Here is a 17,207-nt window from a genome sequence, read left to right on the forward strand (position 1 = left end):
CGGTAATAGAATATGCGTATTTCCTGGGGTTGACACATAATCAGTTGCTCTGTCTGAATCATTCCTTTGCACAATACGAGCGTAAACAGACCAAGCTGTTAGTTAGCCCTCCCGTTGCCATGAAGATGGGTGTTTGAAGTGCGCGATAAAGGATTGGAAGTATGGGCTAGGCGAAGGAATGCAGTCATTCCTCCCGAACTTGATTATCATGGCAAGTTATACAACCGGGATAATCGCAGACTCATCATCTACCATGAAGATATCACTTTCTCTGATAATGACATACCAGATCTAAAGTAGCCCATTAACTGGGACAGGCCCTACATTGGTAGGTGGAGAGTCCTCACGACAGTAAAAACATCTCGACTGTAGTTTCCTCCCTCTCGCCCCGTACCGGAGTTCTTCATCCCACCAAAAGGTGTACTGAGCTCCCTGACCAACCAGCAATTGACCCAAACAAGTCCCGCATCAAGCTGCTCGCCGACACGTCTCATCCGTGAACCATCCTTGGTCAAGAGAACGGCAGCGAGTCCATACGCACTATCATTCGCCAGCTGGACACACTCTTCTTCGGTTTCGAACCTGGAGATAGTGACGACGGGGCCGAATATTTCCTCTTGCATGATTCGCGATGATGTACTGACGTCGGTTAAGACTACTGGCTCTACCCAGTAGCCGCTGCTGGGCTCGAGTGGCGGCACAGATCCCGTGATAAAAGTTGCATTTTCCTCTTTTGCTAGTGCGAGATACGATACGATCTTGTTATAATGCTGTAATGAGGCTACAGCGCCAGTGCGATCGCCACATTTGTAATTTGCCTCGACATATGCTTTGAGTGAAGCGACGAAGGAATCGTAAATACGGGATTGGACGTAGATGCGAGAGCCGCATAAGCAAATCTGATGAGGTTAGTAATGAGAATCCCAAGCAGACATACATTGAAAGGTCTTACCTCTCCTTGATTCTCAAATGCAGCTGTTGCGGCTGTTTGGACTGCCTTGTCGAGATCCACGTCATCAAAGACCAAGGTTGGGTTCTTCCCACCCAGCTCAAGGGAAATGTGCTTGTAGATCTGGTCCGCCGTATCTCTACGGATCTTGATCCCCGTTGCCGTACTTCCAGTGAAAGAGACGCCCTTGACAAGCGGGCTCTGTACAAGTCGCGAGCCTGTAGTAGCCCCATCGCCGAAGACTATGTTGATAACACCAGGTGGAATCTCCGCGAGCCGAAATATCTCGCAGAGTAGAAATGCAGACATGGAGGTGAACTCTGAAGGCTTGGCGACTGCTGTGCAGCCAAAGGCCAGACAAGGTGCAATCTTCCAGGTCAGCAAGTACAAGGGCATGTTCCATGGAGAGATGAGCGCAAACACGCCAGTCGGTGAGCGGTGCTCGTAGGTGAGAGCGACTCCATCAATCATCCTCACGGCGTTCTCTTGATGCAGAATAAAAGTCGAGAAATATCTAAACAATACCCGAGTTAGTGAGATCTATTTTTCAGTGTTCCGTGGGTATTTATCTACCTGAAATTTGTCGCAGCCCGATCTACTTCGACTCTCGCCCTGGCCAGAGTTTTGCCCTGATCTATGCTCTCCCAAACAGCAAGTAGTTCCTTATTCTCTTCTATCAAGCATGCCACGCGCTCAAGCAGGCTGGACCTGAAGGCTTCTGTCGTTTTGGACCATGTCTTGAACGCATCAGTAGCGGCCTGCAGCGCGTGGTCAACCTGAGCAGTGCTGCTGATCGGGACCCTGGCAAAAGATTTGCCGGTCTTGGGATTTATGGAATCAACGTAATTCGCTGCGAAAGATGTATCGAATTCATTAGAGACATAGTTCTGTAGACAAAGTTGCGCTGACACGCTGTCTGAGGAGATGAAGCGCTCGGCAGACTCCAAGGTCTGGAATCGCCAGGCAGTTTCAATGGGAGAGTCTGGCATTTGTGCGGTTGGTTCTGTGCTTGCTCTGCTTGTTGGTTGGCCAGGTACGGGTAAAAAGTGTTGCAGTATATTTAATCACAGATCGAAAATTATCATATTCAAGATAGTGAAAACCGGTATCGACACCGGTTCAACCGCCGACGATCGATGTCATGGTCACGGAAGAAGGTCGCGGCCCGAATCCCGGGTCAGTCAAAATAGCGTCGGCAAGCGGGTAGCCACCACTAAAGTACATTGCCTGGCAGCCCCGCGGAGTTTTGACTGGCTACAATGAACAATAATTCTCGCGCTCCTGTTTCTTATCAAACCTCTACTTCCTCAGAGTGCATATCAGTGATTGAATCTCTGACATAGTTTTGTATCGACCAACAAAGGCATTCAAGATGGCATCACGGAACGGCGAACCTTTCTTTCTCCCCGCTGAAAGGGCTCAATCGCTCGCCAACTATCCCCACGCTCGAATAATACAGCAATCAGCCAAGACCATTTTCGTTTCTGGTACCTCATCGCGTCGCGGCGATAACACAGTCGTCGGCTGCACTACAGACGCCGACGGAACGCACCACCTTGACATTTCCCTGCAGACAGAAGCAGTGCTGCAGAACATCGGAGCCATTATTGACGGTGCAACAAACGGCGCATGTGGACTGCAGAATGTGGTCAACGCTACTGTTTTCTTGACCGACATGAAAGATTATGCTGGCATGAACAAGGAGTGGAATAAGGTATGGCCGGACAAGACCAAGGCGCCTGCGAGGACCTGTATACAGGTTGCGGCTTTGCCGAATGAGAGGTTGAACGTGGAAATTCAATGCACTGTTTTATGGGCGGAATAGCTTGTTGATTCCTGCTCTGGGATTGGGCACTATGGCCTCGGCTTCTGAGATCGATATCCAATGACTTTGCGATAATGAAAAGAGATCTGCAACTACTTGCGATTATCCCTGCTATCGACATGCCGATTAGCCGGCCAGTCAAGTTTGTAGATAACTATCAGAAGATAAGATAAAGACCCTTTCTTATTGCACTGAACTTGCGGAGTACGGAGCACTCCGCACTATAATTTAGAGGTGAATTATACTTCTTTGGGCAGGTAAATAATGTCACTCAACTTGTGATCTTCAAATCAGATACCTACCTCCCTAACTAGGTGTTTCAGACCTTCTGGTATTTACCTATCAATGGGCTATCTGCAAAACGTGCCGGCAATTATGTGCCGAGCAGTAGCGCTTAACAGCATTTATCAAAGGACCTTTGTCTGTCACGTCAAACAATTCGGCTGTAAGACCAGATTAAGTCAATTGATCCCATATGTCGGTGGCTCAACTAAGCAATATTGCCGACTATACAATTGCGGATTATGTATATAGCGACAGTCCAAGTCTTTCACAATTATAGTGATAGGATCTGTTCAAATCTCGTCTGATCTAAACATGATGCTCAAATCTCTTCTGTTGGCCTCCGGAGCCATCCGCGCTGTTCATGGTTGGGGTGTTCTAGGTCATGCTACTGTTGCCTACATTGCCCAGCACTTCCTCGACGATGAGGTTGCCACCTGGTGAGCGTTTACTACTGCGCTATCTAGTTCACATGTACTGATATCAAAATAGGGCACAGGGTGTTCTGGGAGACACCTCAGACTCATATCTTGCCAGCATCGCCTCATGGGCTGATACCTACCGCACAACGGCAGCTGGGAAATGGTCTGCCCCTCTACACTTTATTGATGCAGAGGATAGCCCACCAACAAACTGCAACGTTGACTATGACCGTGACTGCGGAAGTTCTGGATGCTCCATCTCCGCTGTTGCCAACTACACTCAACGTGTAGGAGATAGTCGTCTGACAAAAGCAAACAAGGCTGAGGCTCTCAAGTTCCTCGTCCACTTTTTGGGTGATATCACCCAGCCACTGCACGATGAGGCCTACGAAGTTGGCGGAAACGATATCAAGGTCACCTTTAACGGGTACTCTGGTGATAATCTACATTCAGACTGGGACACCTACATGCCCGAGAAGCTGATTGGTGGCCACGCCCTGACCGATGCGCAGTCGTGGGCCAACACACTCATCTCTGATATCGTGTCTGGCTCTTACAAGTCCAAAGCTGCTTCTTGGATCGCAGACAGCGACGTGACTGATCCCATCGCATCAGCTACAGCCTGGGCTTCAGATGCTAATGCTTATGTCTGCACCGTTGTCATGCCCAATGGTGCTGCAGCCTTGCAGACAGGCGATCTCTACCCGACATATTACAACTCTGTCATCCCAACCATTGAGTTGCAGATTGCCAAGGGCGGTTACCGCCTGGCTCATTGGCTGAACAGCATCTACTCTGCCAAGATTGCGACTCGTTCTACGCATAAGATGAATGCGCGAAAGCCACTGCCAGACTTGATGGGAAGAGATCTGCTTCCTGCTGCACGACCTTTGAGTCGTGCTAAGTTGGCGAGGGAGGCAATGAGTGGAAGCTGCTGTGGTTCAGGACATTCTCATTAAGAGCCGTCACTGGTGGATCATTTTAAATGGCTGGGAAGCTAAGCTACCTCTTTGGCACTACCTGACTACGCTATCCTTGATAGCTACCTGTGTCTCAATCTCAATGTCTATATCTTAGGGTAGCCGATACATAACAACATAAGTTTGGCACGGTATTTGCAAATATCAGTTAAGGATTAAAACTAAAGCCTATTTTTACTATTACTTATAGACCTAGAGTGTAAGATTATATGTAAAGACCCTTGCCTTATGCCGAAATCGCAACACCTGCTCCCTGCCAGAGGGGGTTTGAATACTTGGCCCGTGGCAGCTCAGGAAGAATTTCACTGACCCAAGCAATAATCTGAGGAGCACCAAAAGAGAGTTTACAGCCAGTCGCAGTAGTTTGGCATTGAACGTGCCTGTGAGAGCTTGCGTGGTGAGAGCTGACATGAGTGCTGAAAGGCCCCCAACCAACAGATGTATCGCTCGACGTCGCCTTGGAATTGAAGTATTCCTGGATGTGCCTGGTCGACCCAGAAAAGTCAATGGTTGTGTCTGCAGCGAGGACGAACGAAGTTGGATATGCAGGAAACTCAGGATTCAGCTTTGTCTCCTGCTTTGCGATGGCCGCCTTGAGACGAGACGCACCAGGACTGAGGAGCACATCCTCAGCTATATCGAGGTCGGCGTCGCTGAAGATCTCAGCCTGCAGCCAAGGACGGTCAATGTCGACAACAAGGGCTGAGAAGGACACGCTTACATCACAGGACGCCATATCGTCCTGCATCTCTGAATGTGCCGAGTCGTGTGAGTAGGAACCACCGGCACCCCAGAGAGCAAAGCCGAATGAACCGCCTGTACTGAACCCACTGTTCTTAGAGTTGGCCACCTTGTTTCGATCAGCTGCAGAGAAGGAGAAGGAGATTGTAGTCCAGGGATCAGAGTCCGTCGCATCATTCTCGCCCTGTGTCTTGCTGTTGGAGGTGGCTGGCTTATCTGTATCCAAGGTACCGTCGCGGTTGATACCAAAGACCGGGTTGGCATATTCTGAACCTTGGGGCGCAACAGTTGTTGAACCTACTGATGTTGGATCACTAGCGTCTGGGGCCGTTGCTCCTGTTATGATAGAAACGGTGGGAGGACAACTCGCAGCCTTCGTAGCACGAAGGGTTGTAAGTGCAGCTAGTTGTTTTGTGATGACATTTTGCTTCGCTGTGATCCAAGTCGCTACCTGCGTGGCAGCATCACCTTGCATAGTCGCCATATCATAGCTGTCCCATTCAGCCGCAGACTGGTCGCGGGCCTGCTGCGACTTGAAGAGAGCTGCCCTAGCAGCGGCTAATGTTTTCTGAGCCGGCGTGAGTCCAGTGCTGGTGTTATCTGCTTCCGTTTGACCTGTCGGAGCAGGTGGTGGCTGAACTCCGCCTGAGTTGCCTTCGGCAGTATAAAGTGTAGACAAGCTGGCTGCCAAAGCTGTATCCGCGTCAGGCACTTTCGCCACTGTAGGCGATTTTATAGCGGCAGGCGTAGTCGAAGTATCTGCAGGATACTTGTGATCCTTGATGAGTTCCTGGGCGGCGGTGTATGAGGATGCTAAGATGGTGAGGCGTGCAATCTCGGAATCCAGCTCGCCAAGCGTGTATGTTCCGTTGCGGTCATACCATCCCTCAGCCTTTCGCTTGCAGTAGGTTGCCCAACGGGCTGGGGTTAGGCTGACTCCATAAACATCGCTTGCACCTGTTTCGTCAGGCAGGGTCGAATTTCGGAGAGATTCCTTGCTGTCTTCGATCTGGCTCATGATGGAATCAACATCGACAACACCAAAGTTAAAGTCGACGTTGTACTTCTGGCCGTTGACTACCCAGTCCATCCAAGCGCCTTGCGTCTCGGTTCTGAACATCATGTAGTTCATCTGGGTCCAGTCGGCGATGTACTGCTTTTGTTTTGCGAGAAAGTCATCACCTGCAGTTGGTGGGTACTTTTTCTCGGCATCCTCTGCGTTGCCCTCCGTCAGCTACGTGATATGGTCGTCATGATGCGAGAACTCCTTACCTTGTGCTTGAATCTTGGCCTTATCCCAGGCTGCCTGAGCTTGACACCAAGCCTGTTGTTTCTCGCGATAGAGATCCACCGCAGTCTTGCCAGTCGAGTCTCTCTGTCTTAAAAACTTCATGGCAGCATCATAGTGGCTTTCCCCGGGACTTCGTGCGCCGTTGCCGCTGGAGATTGTTGCCTTGGCAGGCAGTAGGGCATCCAAGGCTCGAGAGTAGCTCCGGGCAACGCTTTTGCCAGTGTTGCCAATCTAAAAGATTAGCGATCAACAATGCTGGGATATGCGACGAACAAAGACTCACCATGATATTGGCAATAGGCATCATACTATCCACCAAGCGACCCTCAGCCTGGCGAACGCTTGTTGGTGGCAAGGCATGCTTGGAAAGGTCATAGACAAACTCTCCTCCGTTCTCGTAGTCTTCAAGGTCGATAACGGTACCGGGAACGGCAATGGTCATGTACTGTTCTGGTGCGACCGGCATAGCAGCCTCAATGGCCTGCCGCAAAAGAGTGCTCACGCTAGAGATCGAGGACATTGCCTCGCCATGAAGCTTTGCTTCTTCTTTTTGGGCAGCAGACATCTTGACACTGGTATATGATATTTAGAATGATGATAATTCGTAACTTGAGTGAACAGAATGATACTAAATTGGACAGATGCAACTACAGTGATTATATACCCAATGAGATGAAGGATACGGGTTTCAAATTAGGATGTAGGATAGCCAACCGAGGTTCGAGCGGCTGACTCGCCGTTCAGACAGTGAGCTGCCGTATAGGAAGTGTCTTGATCCGTCATCCAATGATGTCGCTTCAGCAGTGAACATGGGACTTTCTCATTAAACATTACCTGAGACGCTAGAGTACAGTCTGACAGTGGAATGGACGCAAAAATGGACTATTGGCAGTAGTCAACGGAGATATCGAACAAGGCTTCGTTAGTCCAATGCTACCGAATACTTTTCCGTATATTAGCGAGTAATACGGCGAAGAATGTGTTCATGTCTGATCAGTCCTGGTCCATGAGCTGATATTATCAGAGACATCAACCAGCCAGGCTGATCAATATTGACCCTGGATGTTGAGACACTATCGATTATGCTAAACCCAAAAGTAGCCCCAGCCAGCCATTCTTGGTCTGGACCTGAATGGGCTGTCCCGCCCGGGCCGTCCCCACGTGCCGCAGGGTAGCCACAACTGAAGCTATTGCCTGTTATCGGACATGGCCCCCTTGGAGAAAGTCAACTGATTTCTTTGTGTGCGGTTTACTGGACAGATCAAGTTCTCGGGAATGTTGAACTGAAACAACTGGGCTGATATTCAGCTGTTATCTGCAGTGGTCTGGATTCCTGCCGCTGTGGATATGTTTTCGGTACCTAGTCAGGCAATATTGTATTCAAGAGTAAAGTTTTCATATAAATCTGTAATACTCACTTAGGATTCATGTTCTCAGGCAAAAATCATTAAGTTTAATCATCATTCTCGTTCTTTTACAACCCATATTCTTTTATAATACTACAGCACCACAAAAGAACCAGCTTTTATCTCTAGCCACTGGTCTAAAAGGCCAACACACTTATACTCCGTATGCACATAAAGAAATATTGCTTCTATCCTTTACTGACCTTTACAGGTACAACTTGTCTTTCCAGAGCCATGGAAGGCAACGGTGCGACGCAAGATGGGCTGAGAGAGTCCAACCCTATTCTCACTTCCATCTCAAACTGGATTCTTGCCAAAAGCGATGAGATCGAATACGCCCGCTCAACCAACGGCGGATGGGAAGGCTGGTCGCAAGTCGAGCTGGCATGGGTCCTAACTCGTGACCATACCTACAAGTACGACCAGGGCTCCAATATACTCATCAGCCGAGAGTCCCACCTGTTCGAAGAGGACTCGCTCAAAGCCGATCTTGAAATCTCCGGGCCAGGCGGTGTGGTGTTTGAGCTGAAATGCGAGAGAGGTCCTCGAATGGTGAATGATACCCAGAACCCGGGTCAACAGAAGGAGGACAAGACGACCAAGAAAAGTTCAGCTGGACAGCTTGTTACCGGACTCCAAGAGGACCAGGAAAAGGTAGCTGGACTCAAAGTTTCTGCAGGTATCACAGCTGTATTTGTGATCGGAATTTCAGTCACACCCGAGGCTCATGAAAGAATGTTGAAAGAAGCGAAGGGGTTTACCATGCATAGTTATGCCATCACGGAGAACGAGAGCCCAATTTGTTTATGGTGGTGGCAAAAGCCCATGCCCGTGAAGAAGTCTGAGCTTGAAGAGGAAGATTAAGGGGATGAACACTACTATTAGTGTTCTTAATTGAGGCAGATTGTATATTATTTCAAAGCTGATCACGTCTCCTCTGCATTTGACCATCGCGAGCCTAATGATGAATAAATATCAAGACATTTGTAGCTCGAACGATTTCTCAGAAGGCAATGTATAATGCCATTTACGAGTCATCGGAATGGTATGCACCATTCATGATGACTTCCGCACCTCAGAAATAGTGTGAGAAGCCGGGCTAGTGGATGAAGGAGAAGCCTCGGCAATGTATTCGGAACTATCTACACTACTATAACTCATAGCTAGCTGTCATCTCGATCTCAACATCAGTGTCCAAAGGTAGCTGGTGGGCAGCGACGCACGTTCGGCACTGTAGACGTGAATGTCAGTTAACTCTCAGCTTTGGATCGAAATATCACTGACAGGCTTGGGTTCATTGGGGAAGAACTCATCCCACGCGACATTAAAGGCGCCGAAATCCTTCATGTCAGCCAAGAAGACATTGGCCTTCACCACTCGGTCGAGACTACTGCCAGCAGCTTCGAGCACGACCTGGAGATTCTTGAGCGCCATGCGAGCTCGGTCCGTAACAGAACCGGGGACCAGATCGTCGGTTGCGGGATCAATGCCGATAGAACCGCTGCAGTAGACCATGCCATTGTATTTGACGGCTTGGGAGAACTGAGGGAGAGGCGCACAAGCGTCAGCCGTGTAAACTGGTTGAAAGTTGGGCATGATGAAGCGTAGGAGGCCAGAATGAATGGAAAACTTGGGAAGAGTTCTTGAGTGGTAGAGCAGGCTCGTCAAACTTGGGTTTTCTTTTAGTTAAGATTCACAAAATTTCACAAGATATTGAGATTATATAATTCGCAGTGGCACCTCCGCTTTTACATCTTGGATGGGATACATGCCTGATTACAGTATTTTACGCGGCGAAATTGCAAACTGGAGCTATTATCAGTCATGTCCGTCTTCGCTGGCTCCACTACCCTGGAGTGGAGATGCTTAGAAACTCCGAGATGCAAAAGCTGGGGACTAGCCTAAGCCAAAGAAAGCAAAGTAAGCGGCGCTACCTGTCTTTGGCATCATCGACGTGGGTCTATAGATCATCCCGGCACATGCCGAGGACGCGAGTGGGCCTCGACAGACGCCGCCGGCTGACTTAGTGGCCATTGACCAATAGACAATCCGTCGAACGTCTGGACCCTGCTCGATCTTGACATCCATCACATCAAGGGCGTAGACCACTATCCAGTCTAGCGATAGAATCGGATATTTAAACATCCCTTCTAGAGCCTTCAACTCGACCAGCAGACCAAACAAGTAAACACGCACCAGAACATCCATACACGTGTCATCTAAGCATTCATCATGGTTCGCATCACCCCCTTCGCCGTGGAGCAATGGATGGACGCCTATGAAACCACTCCAGGCGTCCTCAACGTTGCCGAGACATGCGCCGCCTCCGTCTCCATCGACGACTTGGTCGCCATGTCCAGCGGCCCCGCCAAGAGCCCCATCGACACGAGCATCAAGCTCACGTATGGCGCGATCCCAGGATCTCAGACCCTTCGCGAGCGTATCGCTGCCCACTGCAGCACCGAGGGCGTGCAGTTGGCGCCCGAGGATGTCATCGTCACTCAGGGCGCTATAGGTGCTAATTTCTTGGCCCTGTATACGCTGATAGGTCCTGGTGACCATGTCATCTGTGTCTATCCGACGTATCAGCAGCTCTATGACACTCCACGCAGTCTCGGGGCAGAAGTGACTCTTTGGAAGCTGAAGAAGGAGAATGGCTTTGTGCCTGATGTGGATGAACTAGCTGGTTTGATCAAGCCAAACACAAAGGTACGGTTGACTGCCCACTGTTTTTACGTTCGACCCTAGATACTGACATGGTTAGATGATCATCATTAACAATCCCAACAACCCAACTGGCGCACCAATCCCAAGCAGTGTCATCGACCGGATCGCCAAGATTGCAGAGGATAAAGGTATCATCCTCTTCTCTGACGAGGTGTACCGACCGCTCTTCCACGGCGGTGCATCTGGCGGCGATCACACTGAAGTGCCCAAGCCAGTGACGACACTAGGGTACCACAAGACCATTGCAACAGGATCAATGTCCAAGGGCTATGCCCTAGCAGGCATCCGCGTTGGATGGATCGCCAGCCGAGACCAATCCATCATCTCCGCCATCATGCTCGCACGCGACTACACCACCATCAGCGTCTCCCAGATCGACGATCAAATTGCCAGGTTTGCCCTGTCACCCGAGGTCAAGCCCGCCTTGGTACAGCGGAATATCGGCCTCGCCAGGACAAATGCAGCCATCCTCAAGGAATTCATGGAACGGTACAAGTCTGTTTGTTCATGGGTAGAGCCCAAGGCCGGCACGACGGCATTCATCCGCTTTAATGACAAGAATGGGGATCCTGTGGATGATGTCAAGCTTTGTCTTGATTTGTTGGAGAAGGCTGAGCTCCTCTTTGTTGCGGGATCTCGCTGTTTTGGAGGTGATACAGACTTTAAGGGTTATGTTCGTATGGGCTACGTCTGTGAGACGGATGTGTTGGTTGATGGTTTGAAGGAGCTCGGAACTTATATTGATAAGGTCTTGGTGTAAACCTGCTGTTGTACATAGTATTATTAAAGCCTCTTAAATGTAGAATCTGTATATATCTGTGTAGTGGAGGATACCGCTCTCTTATTGCTAATCTCAATAATTCGCGAGTTATTTAGGCGCGTCAGTAGCAAGTCAGCATTACCAGGGCACTTATTGGTTTAGTAAAATTATTATGTAAAGTTAAATCGCAAGGAGAAGCATCGGAGAAATAGTTTCTATACTTATAGAGAAGCCCTCCCCGTGTGTGTTCATTGGTCTTTTTTGCTTTTGTGCTTCGGGGCTGGAGTCTCTTTTAGCCTATCTACCTTATTACAGAAAAGCCCTCCACTCGTAAAGGAAATCGATCAATCACTTATATCAAGAGTCCATTATCGATACAGACCCAATCCTCAATGATGTCTCTTCGGCAGAGCCACCAAATGGAAGAGCTGGGCATTTCCAAGGCAGCGTCAAAAGTCCTCAAATGGTGGAGATCCTGCAAGCTCGAGATAAAACTCGCGGATTATTATCTTGCCAAAATCTACTCTTCTGGATCTGTTGTGCAAGGTTATCTAGCTATTTCACCGACTGCTGATATCTGCGCTTCCTCCATCACCATCTCCCTTGATGGCGTCACGACTATTCGCACAGTCGGACAAAAGTTGACAACTACGACGACACACCGCTTTCTGAAGATGGACTTGATTTCCTCCGATATTCTTGACTTGGTCGGAACAACGCTCAAGAAAAATGGCTCGTATGAAATACCTTTTCAGTTCACTTTACCCGATCAACTGGACTCGACGGCGTGCTCACACGATGCTATATCAACGACTGTCACGGACACGCATTTATTGCTCCCTCCAGCAGTAGGAATAGATTGGGATCGAGATGACATGAGTCCTGGGGTCGTCAAGGTTGAATATGGAATCAATGCCTGCGTTACATCGAACTCGTCCCTGAATACGGGTAACAGTCAAGTCTTTACAGCCAAGAGAACCATACGCTTCATTCCAAGATTAAGCGAGAGCCCGCCTCTCCTTGTATCGCTGACAAGCCCGCGATATAAGCTGCGAGGCACGAAATCTCTTCGGGGTAATTCGCTCAAGCGTCCGTTTGGAACCATCAGCGCCGCGGCGATGCAGCCTGAACCACTTCATCTCCAAGCGTATGGGACCGTCATTGCACCCACGGTCATTGATGTCACATTGACTTTTAATCCTGGCATGGATGGGATCACGCCCCCGAAACTGGACAGCACATCTCTTTCCCTCCGATCCTACACTTGGCATCAAGCCGACCCATACCAAGCATTCCCCGATCAGGATGAAAAGCCCAGCCTCAAGCAACCATTCGTTGCGACCATTGCGTTGGCCGTCGACTGTCCACAAATATCATGGGCACGACATGGTAATCATGCACTAGAGGACAAAACTCCAGGGAGGTCGTCTGTGGAGTTTTACAGTTCTACGCTGCAGCTACCATTGTCTGTCTCGGTCGGTAACAAGACCTTTTTGCCGACGTTTCATTCCTGTCTCGTTTCTAGGACTTATGATGTGTGCTTGCGTCTTGGGTTCAAGAAGGGGGATTTGGAAATTGTAGCACCTCTCCAAATTATAGCTCATCCTTGAACTACAACGATTTACGGGACCCAGAATATCACGCAATCTATAGCTAGCCAGTAAATAATGTATTTGTATAACAAACCATCCAGTTGATGTTGTGATTATGTGAGCTTGCTTTTTAACTTTGGACTCGACATGACATGGCTCACTGTATCTAAGCAGAATCTTGAGAAAGCCACGGGCTGGAATGGGTCAAAAGCTTGCATCGGCTGGGCTAAATCGTGCTTGCAATTCTGTTGACTGACAGATTCTAGATTTGGCTGCTGCTCCAAGCCATGCACTTAACCTGGCCACGCTAGGCTTAGAAAGAGTTTCCTAGGAGGGCAGGTCGAAGCGCCTCCGAGTCTCGAGCCCGGAACATGCTGTGATTTGTCTGCTAAAAAGATAGTGGAGAGGCATGACCTCCAAAAAGCTCCACAAACTCCGAGTTGCTCCAAGTACATCGTTTTTCTCCCTCTCTATCAGCAATCATGAGATCATCCCCCAGTGGATGCTGGACATGCAAACTCAGACATCGGAAATGCGACCTCCGAATCCCTGTGTGTAGGGAGTGCACTGATCGACGCCTTCCGTGCCATGGCTACGGCCACAAGCCTGCCTGGATGGACGGATCAGCTGCCGAGCAACAAGAGCTTGAGCGAACAAAAAAAGCTGTCAAACTGTATCTTAAGAAGCTCCGGAGGGGTCATAGGAACGATAGCCTTAGACGAGGTGCAACAGTCCGATCATCGCCTGAGCGACGGACCCTGGTCCAGACACCGCCAGCTCCATGTGCGACTGAACTTTCAAGTCCGTCGGTACCAGAGCGAGCTTTACATCATGGATATGATAACTTTGAATCCCCAGAAACGCTTGTCGAAGCCGGGAGTGACCTTCCACCAACGCGAAACCCAATTCAGGAGTCAGAAGTGACACAACCATCCTTGGCACCACAGGAACCCCATCCGCCTTGCGTCTTTTCACCCAGGTTGGCATCTCTAATCATGTACTATCTCGACCATGTGTTTATATGGCAGTTCCCCTACTACCAGCTCCGGTCTTGCTTGGGCAACAGAGGCTGGCTTCTCACATGTCTCAGCAACGGCGGCTCGCTGTCGCACGCTGCGCTTGCACTGTCCACCTTGCATCGAGATGCTTCACAGAAGAGGTGCTCTTATAACCAGGAAGCATTTGAGTTTCATTCAAAGGCCCTGAGAGAGCTGCGTAATCTCTCGCAACATACTGAGACCGAGACACTTCTTAACGATCCGGCTAAGCTTGCGGAGTTTATAGCAGCGAGTTTGACATTGATTAGCTTCGAGGTAGGTCATTTAATTAATTTCATCTTGCTGCATAACTCATTCTCGTATCTGATAGGTGTTCAATGGAGCTGAGTACGATTGGGTTCCGCATCTCGACGCCGTCACGGCTGTCCTCGCTATGCATTCACCGGGCGCCTTGCTTCGGCCTTCATCTTTACCAGAAAATGATTTGCCTTCTCCGATCAATACCTCGGTTGATGATGATCCTGAATTGCAAGCAGATTTCAACTTTCTCGTGGCTGAAGCGTTATGGCATGACATATTGGCGTGTGCAACAACGGGGCGTGTCCCACGAATCCCTTATCGGCAATGGCTAGAAGGCTCAAGTATCGTAATGGTTGACCTGATGGGCTGTTACAACTGGGTCATGATTGCAATTGGAGATTTGGCACATCTCAATGCCTGGAAAAAGGATATGAAGCAGAAAGGGACCTTGAGCGTGCCGGACTTAGTGAGGAGGGGTCAAAAAATAGAGAAGGAACTACAAGACGGCATCGCCGAACTGAAACGAGCTGCAAAGGTGAGTCTTGATAGGATCATCAGGCTGCATAACTAACAAGTCAAAATGAATAGGCAGGAGGCGATATTCGAGGCAATGTTTCACCGGCTCCCTACGTCTCGCATATTTTCGCACTTGCATCATTAGTTTTGTCGAGCACAATAGTCTCGGGTCCCTGGGCATCTCTTCCCGAAGTCAAGGACGCGGTTTTAGCGTCAGTCGACGTGCTGAGGAACTGGCCCCAATCCGTTCCTCTCCGGGGACTTGTCTGGCCACTTTACATTATTGGATGCATGGCCGAGGCTAACCTGCAGGATTTTTTCGAGTCACTTCTATGTAGAATTCGGGAAGAGAGTGGAGGGTTTGGAAATAGTGGTACTGTCATTAAACTCCTGAAGAGCCGTTGGGCCGCCCCGCCTATTCGTAATGATGATGGGCTGGAATTGGTGTTCCAAACAGGAGGCAATGTGTTGCTTACCTAGGGCCTTCCCTTGGAAGCAAAGACGCTTCAATGACAAATTTGATTTGGAGTCCTTTCATAAGTAGGCATGTGACTGTGAGCGTGCCATATGAAATACACGGAGTGAGGACCTCTTTGGTGAGAGCTCTATTGTCAAGATGAGTCTTCCCAAATCTGTATAAGAAGCATGGGTAATCATTACTCCCGAAATTTTGTTATCGTGGAAAGCAGACTGGGAGTTTAACAAGCCCCACTGACACCAAGTCCACGGGAGATCCCTTGCGCGGATACAGTCGGCTCAATAGCAGCCGTCCTGGGAAGGCAAGTCGAAGCGCCAGTAGCTTCACAAAGCTTGGGAATACTTGCTGGCCAGCCCATGGTCATGAATCTCCCAGTGTTATTACACTTCATCTTTGATAAATTGACATAAACTCTTATATATATCCTAAGGCTATCAGCCCTCGCCAACAATCTGTCCTCCATCTTTTACAACCATCAGGTAGTTCAAGCGATCTGTTACTCAACCTTTCAACACAAATCAGCTATCCTGCATCACCTCAAGAACAATACAAACATGAAGTTCGAGCGCATGCCCATCGAGATCGAGTCGCCCGAGGAGTACGGCTACGACAAGATCAAGTACAATCTCTCCGAAAGCTCCATTACCGACCAGACCCTGAAGTCACTGGACATCAAGATCCCGAATCTTACTCTCCTGTACAATGAACATCGCGGCGAGATCAAACTGCGAAAGCTCATCGCAGACGACGCTGGCGTGAGTGCAGACGACGTTCTCATTACCTCTGGGGCTGCTGGCGCGCTGTTCATAATCACGACTTCTCAATTAGGTAGCACCCCCGACTCAGAGCGTAATCATCTTGTCGTGGTGCGTCCCAACTACGCAACCAACCTGGAAACTCCCAAGGCTGTTGGATGCGAGATTTCATACATCGATGTAACTTTTGAGAATGGCTTCCAGCCCAACATCGACCACGTCGAGGCTGCTATCAAGTCCAACACTCGGCTGGTCTCGGTGACATGCCCACATAACCCTACCGGCTCCACACTGTCTCGGGAGGCACTCGATAGACTTGTTGCTATAACAAAGAAAAAGGGTGTTCTGCTACTTGTCGATGAGACCTATCGGGACATTGCTTTTGCCGAGAAGCTCCCTGTCGCCGCCTCTCTAGGCGATCATGTTCTGAGCGTCTGCTCACTCTCAAAGTCCTTCGGCATGCCTGGAGTCCGCATTGGCTGGCTCATCACCACAAACAAGATCCTCCAGGAAACGTTCGTTGCTGCAAAGGAACAGATCAGTATTAGTGGCAGCGTCATCAACGAGTGGATCGCAATCGATGTCTTATCCCGGCGTGAGAAGATTTTGAGCCACACAACGAATGAGATGAGGGTTCGACTTCAGATGGTAGAGTCTTGGATTGAAGGCGAGGAACTGTTGGAATGGGTCAAGCCGACTGGTGGCGTCGTCTGCTTTCCTCGTATTAAGAAGGAACCTAAGGGGGGATTTTCGGCATTCTACGAGAGGCTCCTTAATAAGCATGCGACATATGTTGGACCTGGTCATTGGTTTGAAATGTCTGATTGCTTTTTTAGGCTTGGCTATGGATGGCCTACTCGGGAGGAGCTTGAAGGAGGCATGAAGGCAATCTCGGCTGCCCTGCGAGATGAGTAGGACGCGTATTTCGGATATTCGTGTTAAATAAAATTTGAAACAAAACATGGAGCTTGCCTTGATGATGACTACTCAGCTTGAACTGCCTGATACAATTTCCCGATTCAGTATGGATGGCCTCACTCGGGAGGGGTAGATAACGGAGCGAGTTTAAGGAAATATCTCGTTGCCACAGCGCTAGATATGCAGGTAGACCAGAACAGTCACAACGACCCATAACATTCTGAAACACTCCAGTAATATATCACTGCCGCATCAAAGCCAAGGTCA

At 49.3% G+C, this 17,207-nt stretch overlaps 10 protein-coding genes across 10 annotated transcripts; 7 read left to right on the forward strand and 3 right to left on the reverse strand.

Annotated features, from left to right (window-relative positions):
* Positions 1-320: 320 nt before the first annotated feature.
* FMAN_03738 (putative aldehyde dehydrogenase) lies at positions 321-1,938 on the reverse strand (the record flags this gene model as incomplete). The annotated part of the gene is made up of 3 exons (XM_041824371.1): positions 321-899; positions 953-1,463; positions 1,523-1,938. The coding sequence occupies 3 exons, from the start codon at positions 1,936-1,938 to the stop codon at positions 321-323; spliced, it is 1,506 nt and encodes a 501-aa protein (XP_041689859.1).
* A 383-nt stretch (positions 1,939-2,321) lies between these two features.
* On the forward strand, positions 2,322-2,774 carry FMAN_03737 (putative L-PSP endoribonuclease family protein; the record flags this gene model as incomplete). Its single annotated transcript, XM_041824372.1, has 1 exon — positions 2,322-2,774. One exon carries the CDS (start codon positions 2,322-2,324, stop codon positions 2,772-2,774), a length of 453 nt encoding a protein of 150 aa, XP_041689860.1.
* Positions 2,775-3,374: 600 nt separating this feature from the next.
* Positions 3,375-4,437, forward strand: FMAN_03736 (putative nuclease S1 precursor; the record flags this gene model as incomplete). Its single annotated transcript, XM_041824373.1, has 2 exons — positions 3,375-3,496; positions 3,549-4,437. The coding sequence occupies 2 exons, from the start codon at positions 3,375-3,377 to the stop codon at positions 4,435-4,437; spliced, it is 1,011 nt and encodes a 336-aa protein (XP_041689861.1).
* A 247-nt stretch (positions 4,438-4,684) lies between these two features.
* FMAN_03735 (uncharacterized protein) lies at positions 4,685-7,055 on the reverse strand (the record flags this gene model as incomplete). The annotated part of the gene is made up of 4 exons (XM_041824374.1): positions 4,685-5,125; positions 5,180-6,414; positions 6,472-6,721; positions 6,774-7,055. 4 exons carry the CDS (start codon positions 7,053-7,055, stop codon positions 4,685-4,687), a joined length of 2,208 nt encoding a protein of 735 aa, XP_041689862.1.
* A 1,075-nt stretch (positions 7,056-8,130) lies between these two features.
* On the forward strand, positions 8,131-8,760 carry FMAN_03734 (uncharacterized protein; the record flags this gene model as incomplete). The annotated part of the gene is made up of 1 exon (XM_041824375.1): positions 8,131-8,760. The coding sequence occupies one exon, from the start codon at positions 8,131-8,133 to the stop codon at positions 8,758-8,760; it is 630 nt and encodes a 209-aa protein (XP_041689863.1).
* A 286-nt stretch (positions 8,761-9,046) lies between these two features.
* FMAN_03733 (putative brt1 protein) lies at positions 9,047-9,492 on the reverse strand (the record flags this gene model as incomplete). The annotated part of the gene is made up of 2 exons (XM_041824376.1): positions 9,047-9,127; positions 9,181-9,492. The coding sequence occupies 2 exons, from the start codon at positions 9,490-9,492 to the stop codon at positions 9,047-9,049; spliced, it is 393 nt and encodes a 130-aa protein (XP_041689864.1).
* Positions 9,493-10,128: 636 nt separating this feature from the next.
* On the forward strand, positions 10,129-11,383 carry FMAN_03732 (uncharacterized protein; the record flags this gene model as incomplete). Its single annotated transcript, XM_041824380.1, has 2 exons — positions 10,129-10,605; positions 10,661-11,383. The coding sequence occupies 2 exons, from the start codon at positions 10,129-10,131 to the stop codon at positions 11,381-11,383; spliced, it is 1,200 nt and encodes a 399-aa protein (XP_041689865.1).
* Positions 11,384-11,778: 395 nt separating this feature from the next.
* FMAN_03731 (uncharacterized protein) lies at positions 11,779-12,993 on the forward strand (the record flags this gene model as incomplete). The annotated part of the gene is made up of 1 exon (XM_041824381.1): positions 11,779-12,993. One exon carries the CDS (start codon positions 11,779-11,781, stop codon positions 12,991-12,993), a length of 1,215 nt encoding a protein of 404 aa, XP_041689866.1.
* A 464-nt stretch (positions 12,994-13,457) lies between these two features.
* Positions 13,458-15,269, forward strand: FMAN_03730 (uncharacterized protein; the record flags this gene model as incomplete). The annotated part of the gene is made up of 3 exons (XM_041824382.1): positions 13,458-14,288; positions 14,344-14,808; positions 14,862-15,269. The coding sequence occupies 3 exons, from the start codon at positions 13,458-13,460 to the stop codon at positions 15,267-15,269; spliced, it is 1,704 nt and encodes a 567-aa protein (XP_041689867.1).
* Positions 15,270-15,821: 552 nt separating this feature from the next.
* FMAN_03729 (uncharacterized protein) lies at positions 15,822-16,937 on the forward strand (the record flags this gene model as incomplete). The annotated part of the gene is made up of 1 exon (XM_041824383.1): positions 15,822-16,937. One exon carries the CDS (start codon positions 15,822-15,824, stop codon positions 16,935-16,937), a length of 1,116 nt encoding a protein of 371 aa, XP_041689868.1.
* Between the last annotated feature and the right edge of the window lie 270 nt (positions 16,938-17,207).

Source organism: Fusarium mangiferae (assembly GCF_900044065.1).
Source record: "Fusarium mangiferae strain MRC7560 genome assembly, contig: FMAN_scaffold017, whole genome shotgun sequence".
NCBI lineage: Eukaryota > Fungi > Ascomycota > Sordariomycetes > Hypocreales > Nectriaceae > Fusarium > Fusarium mangiferae.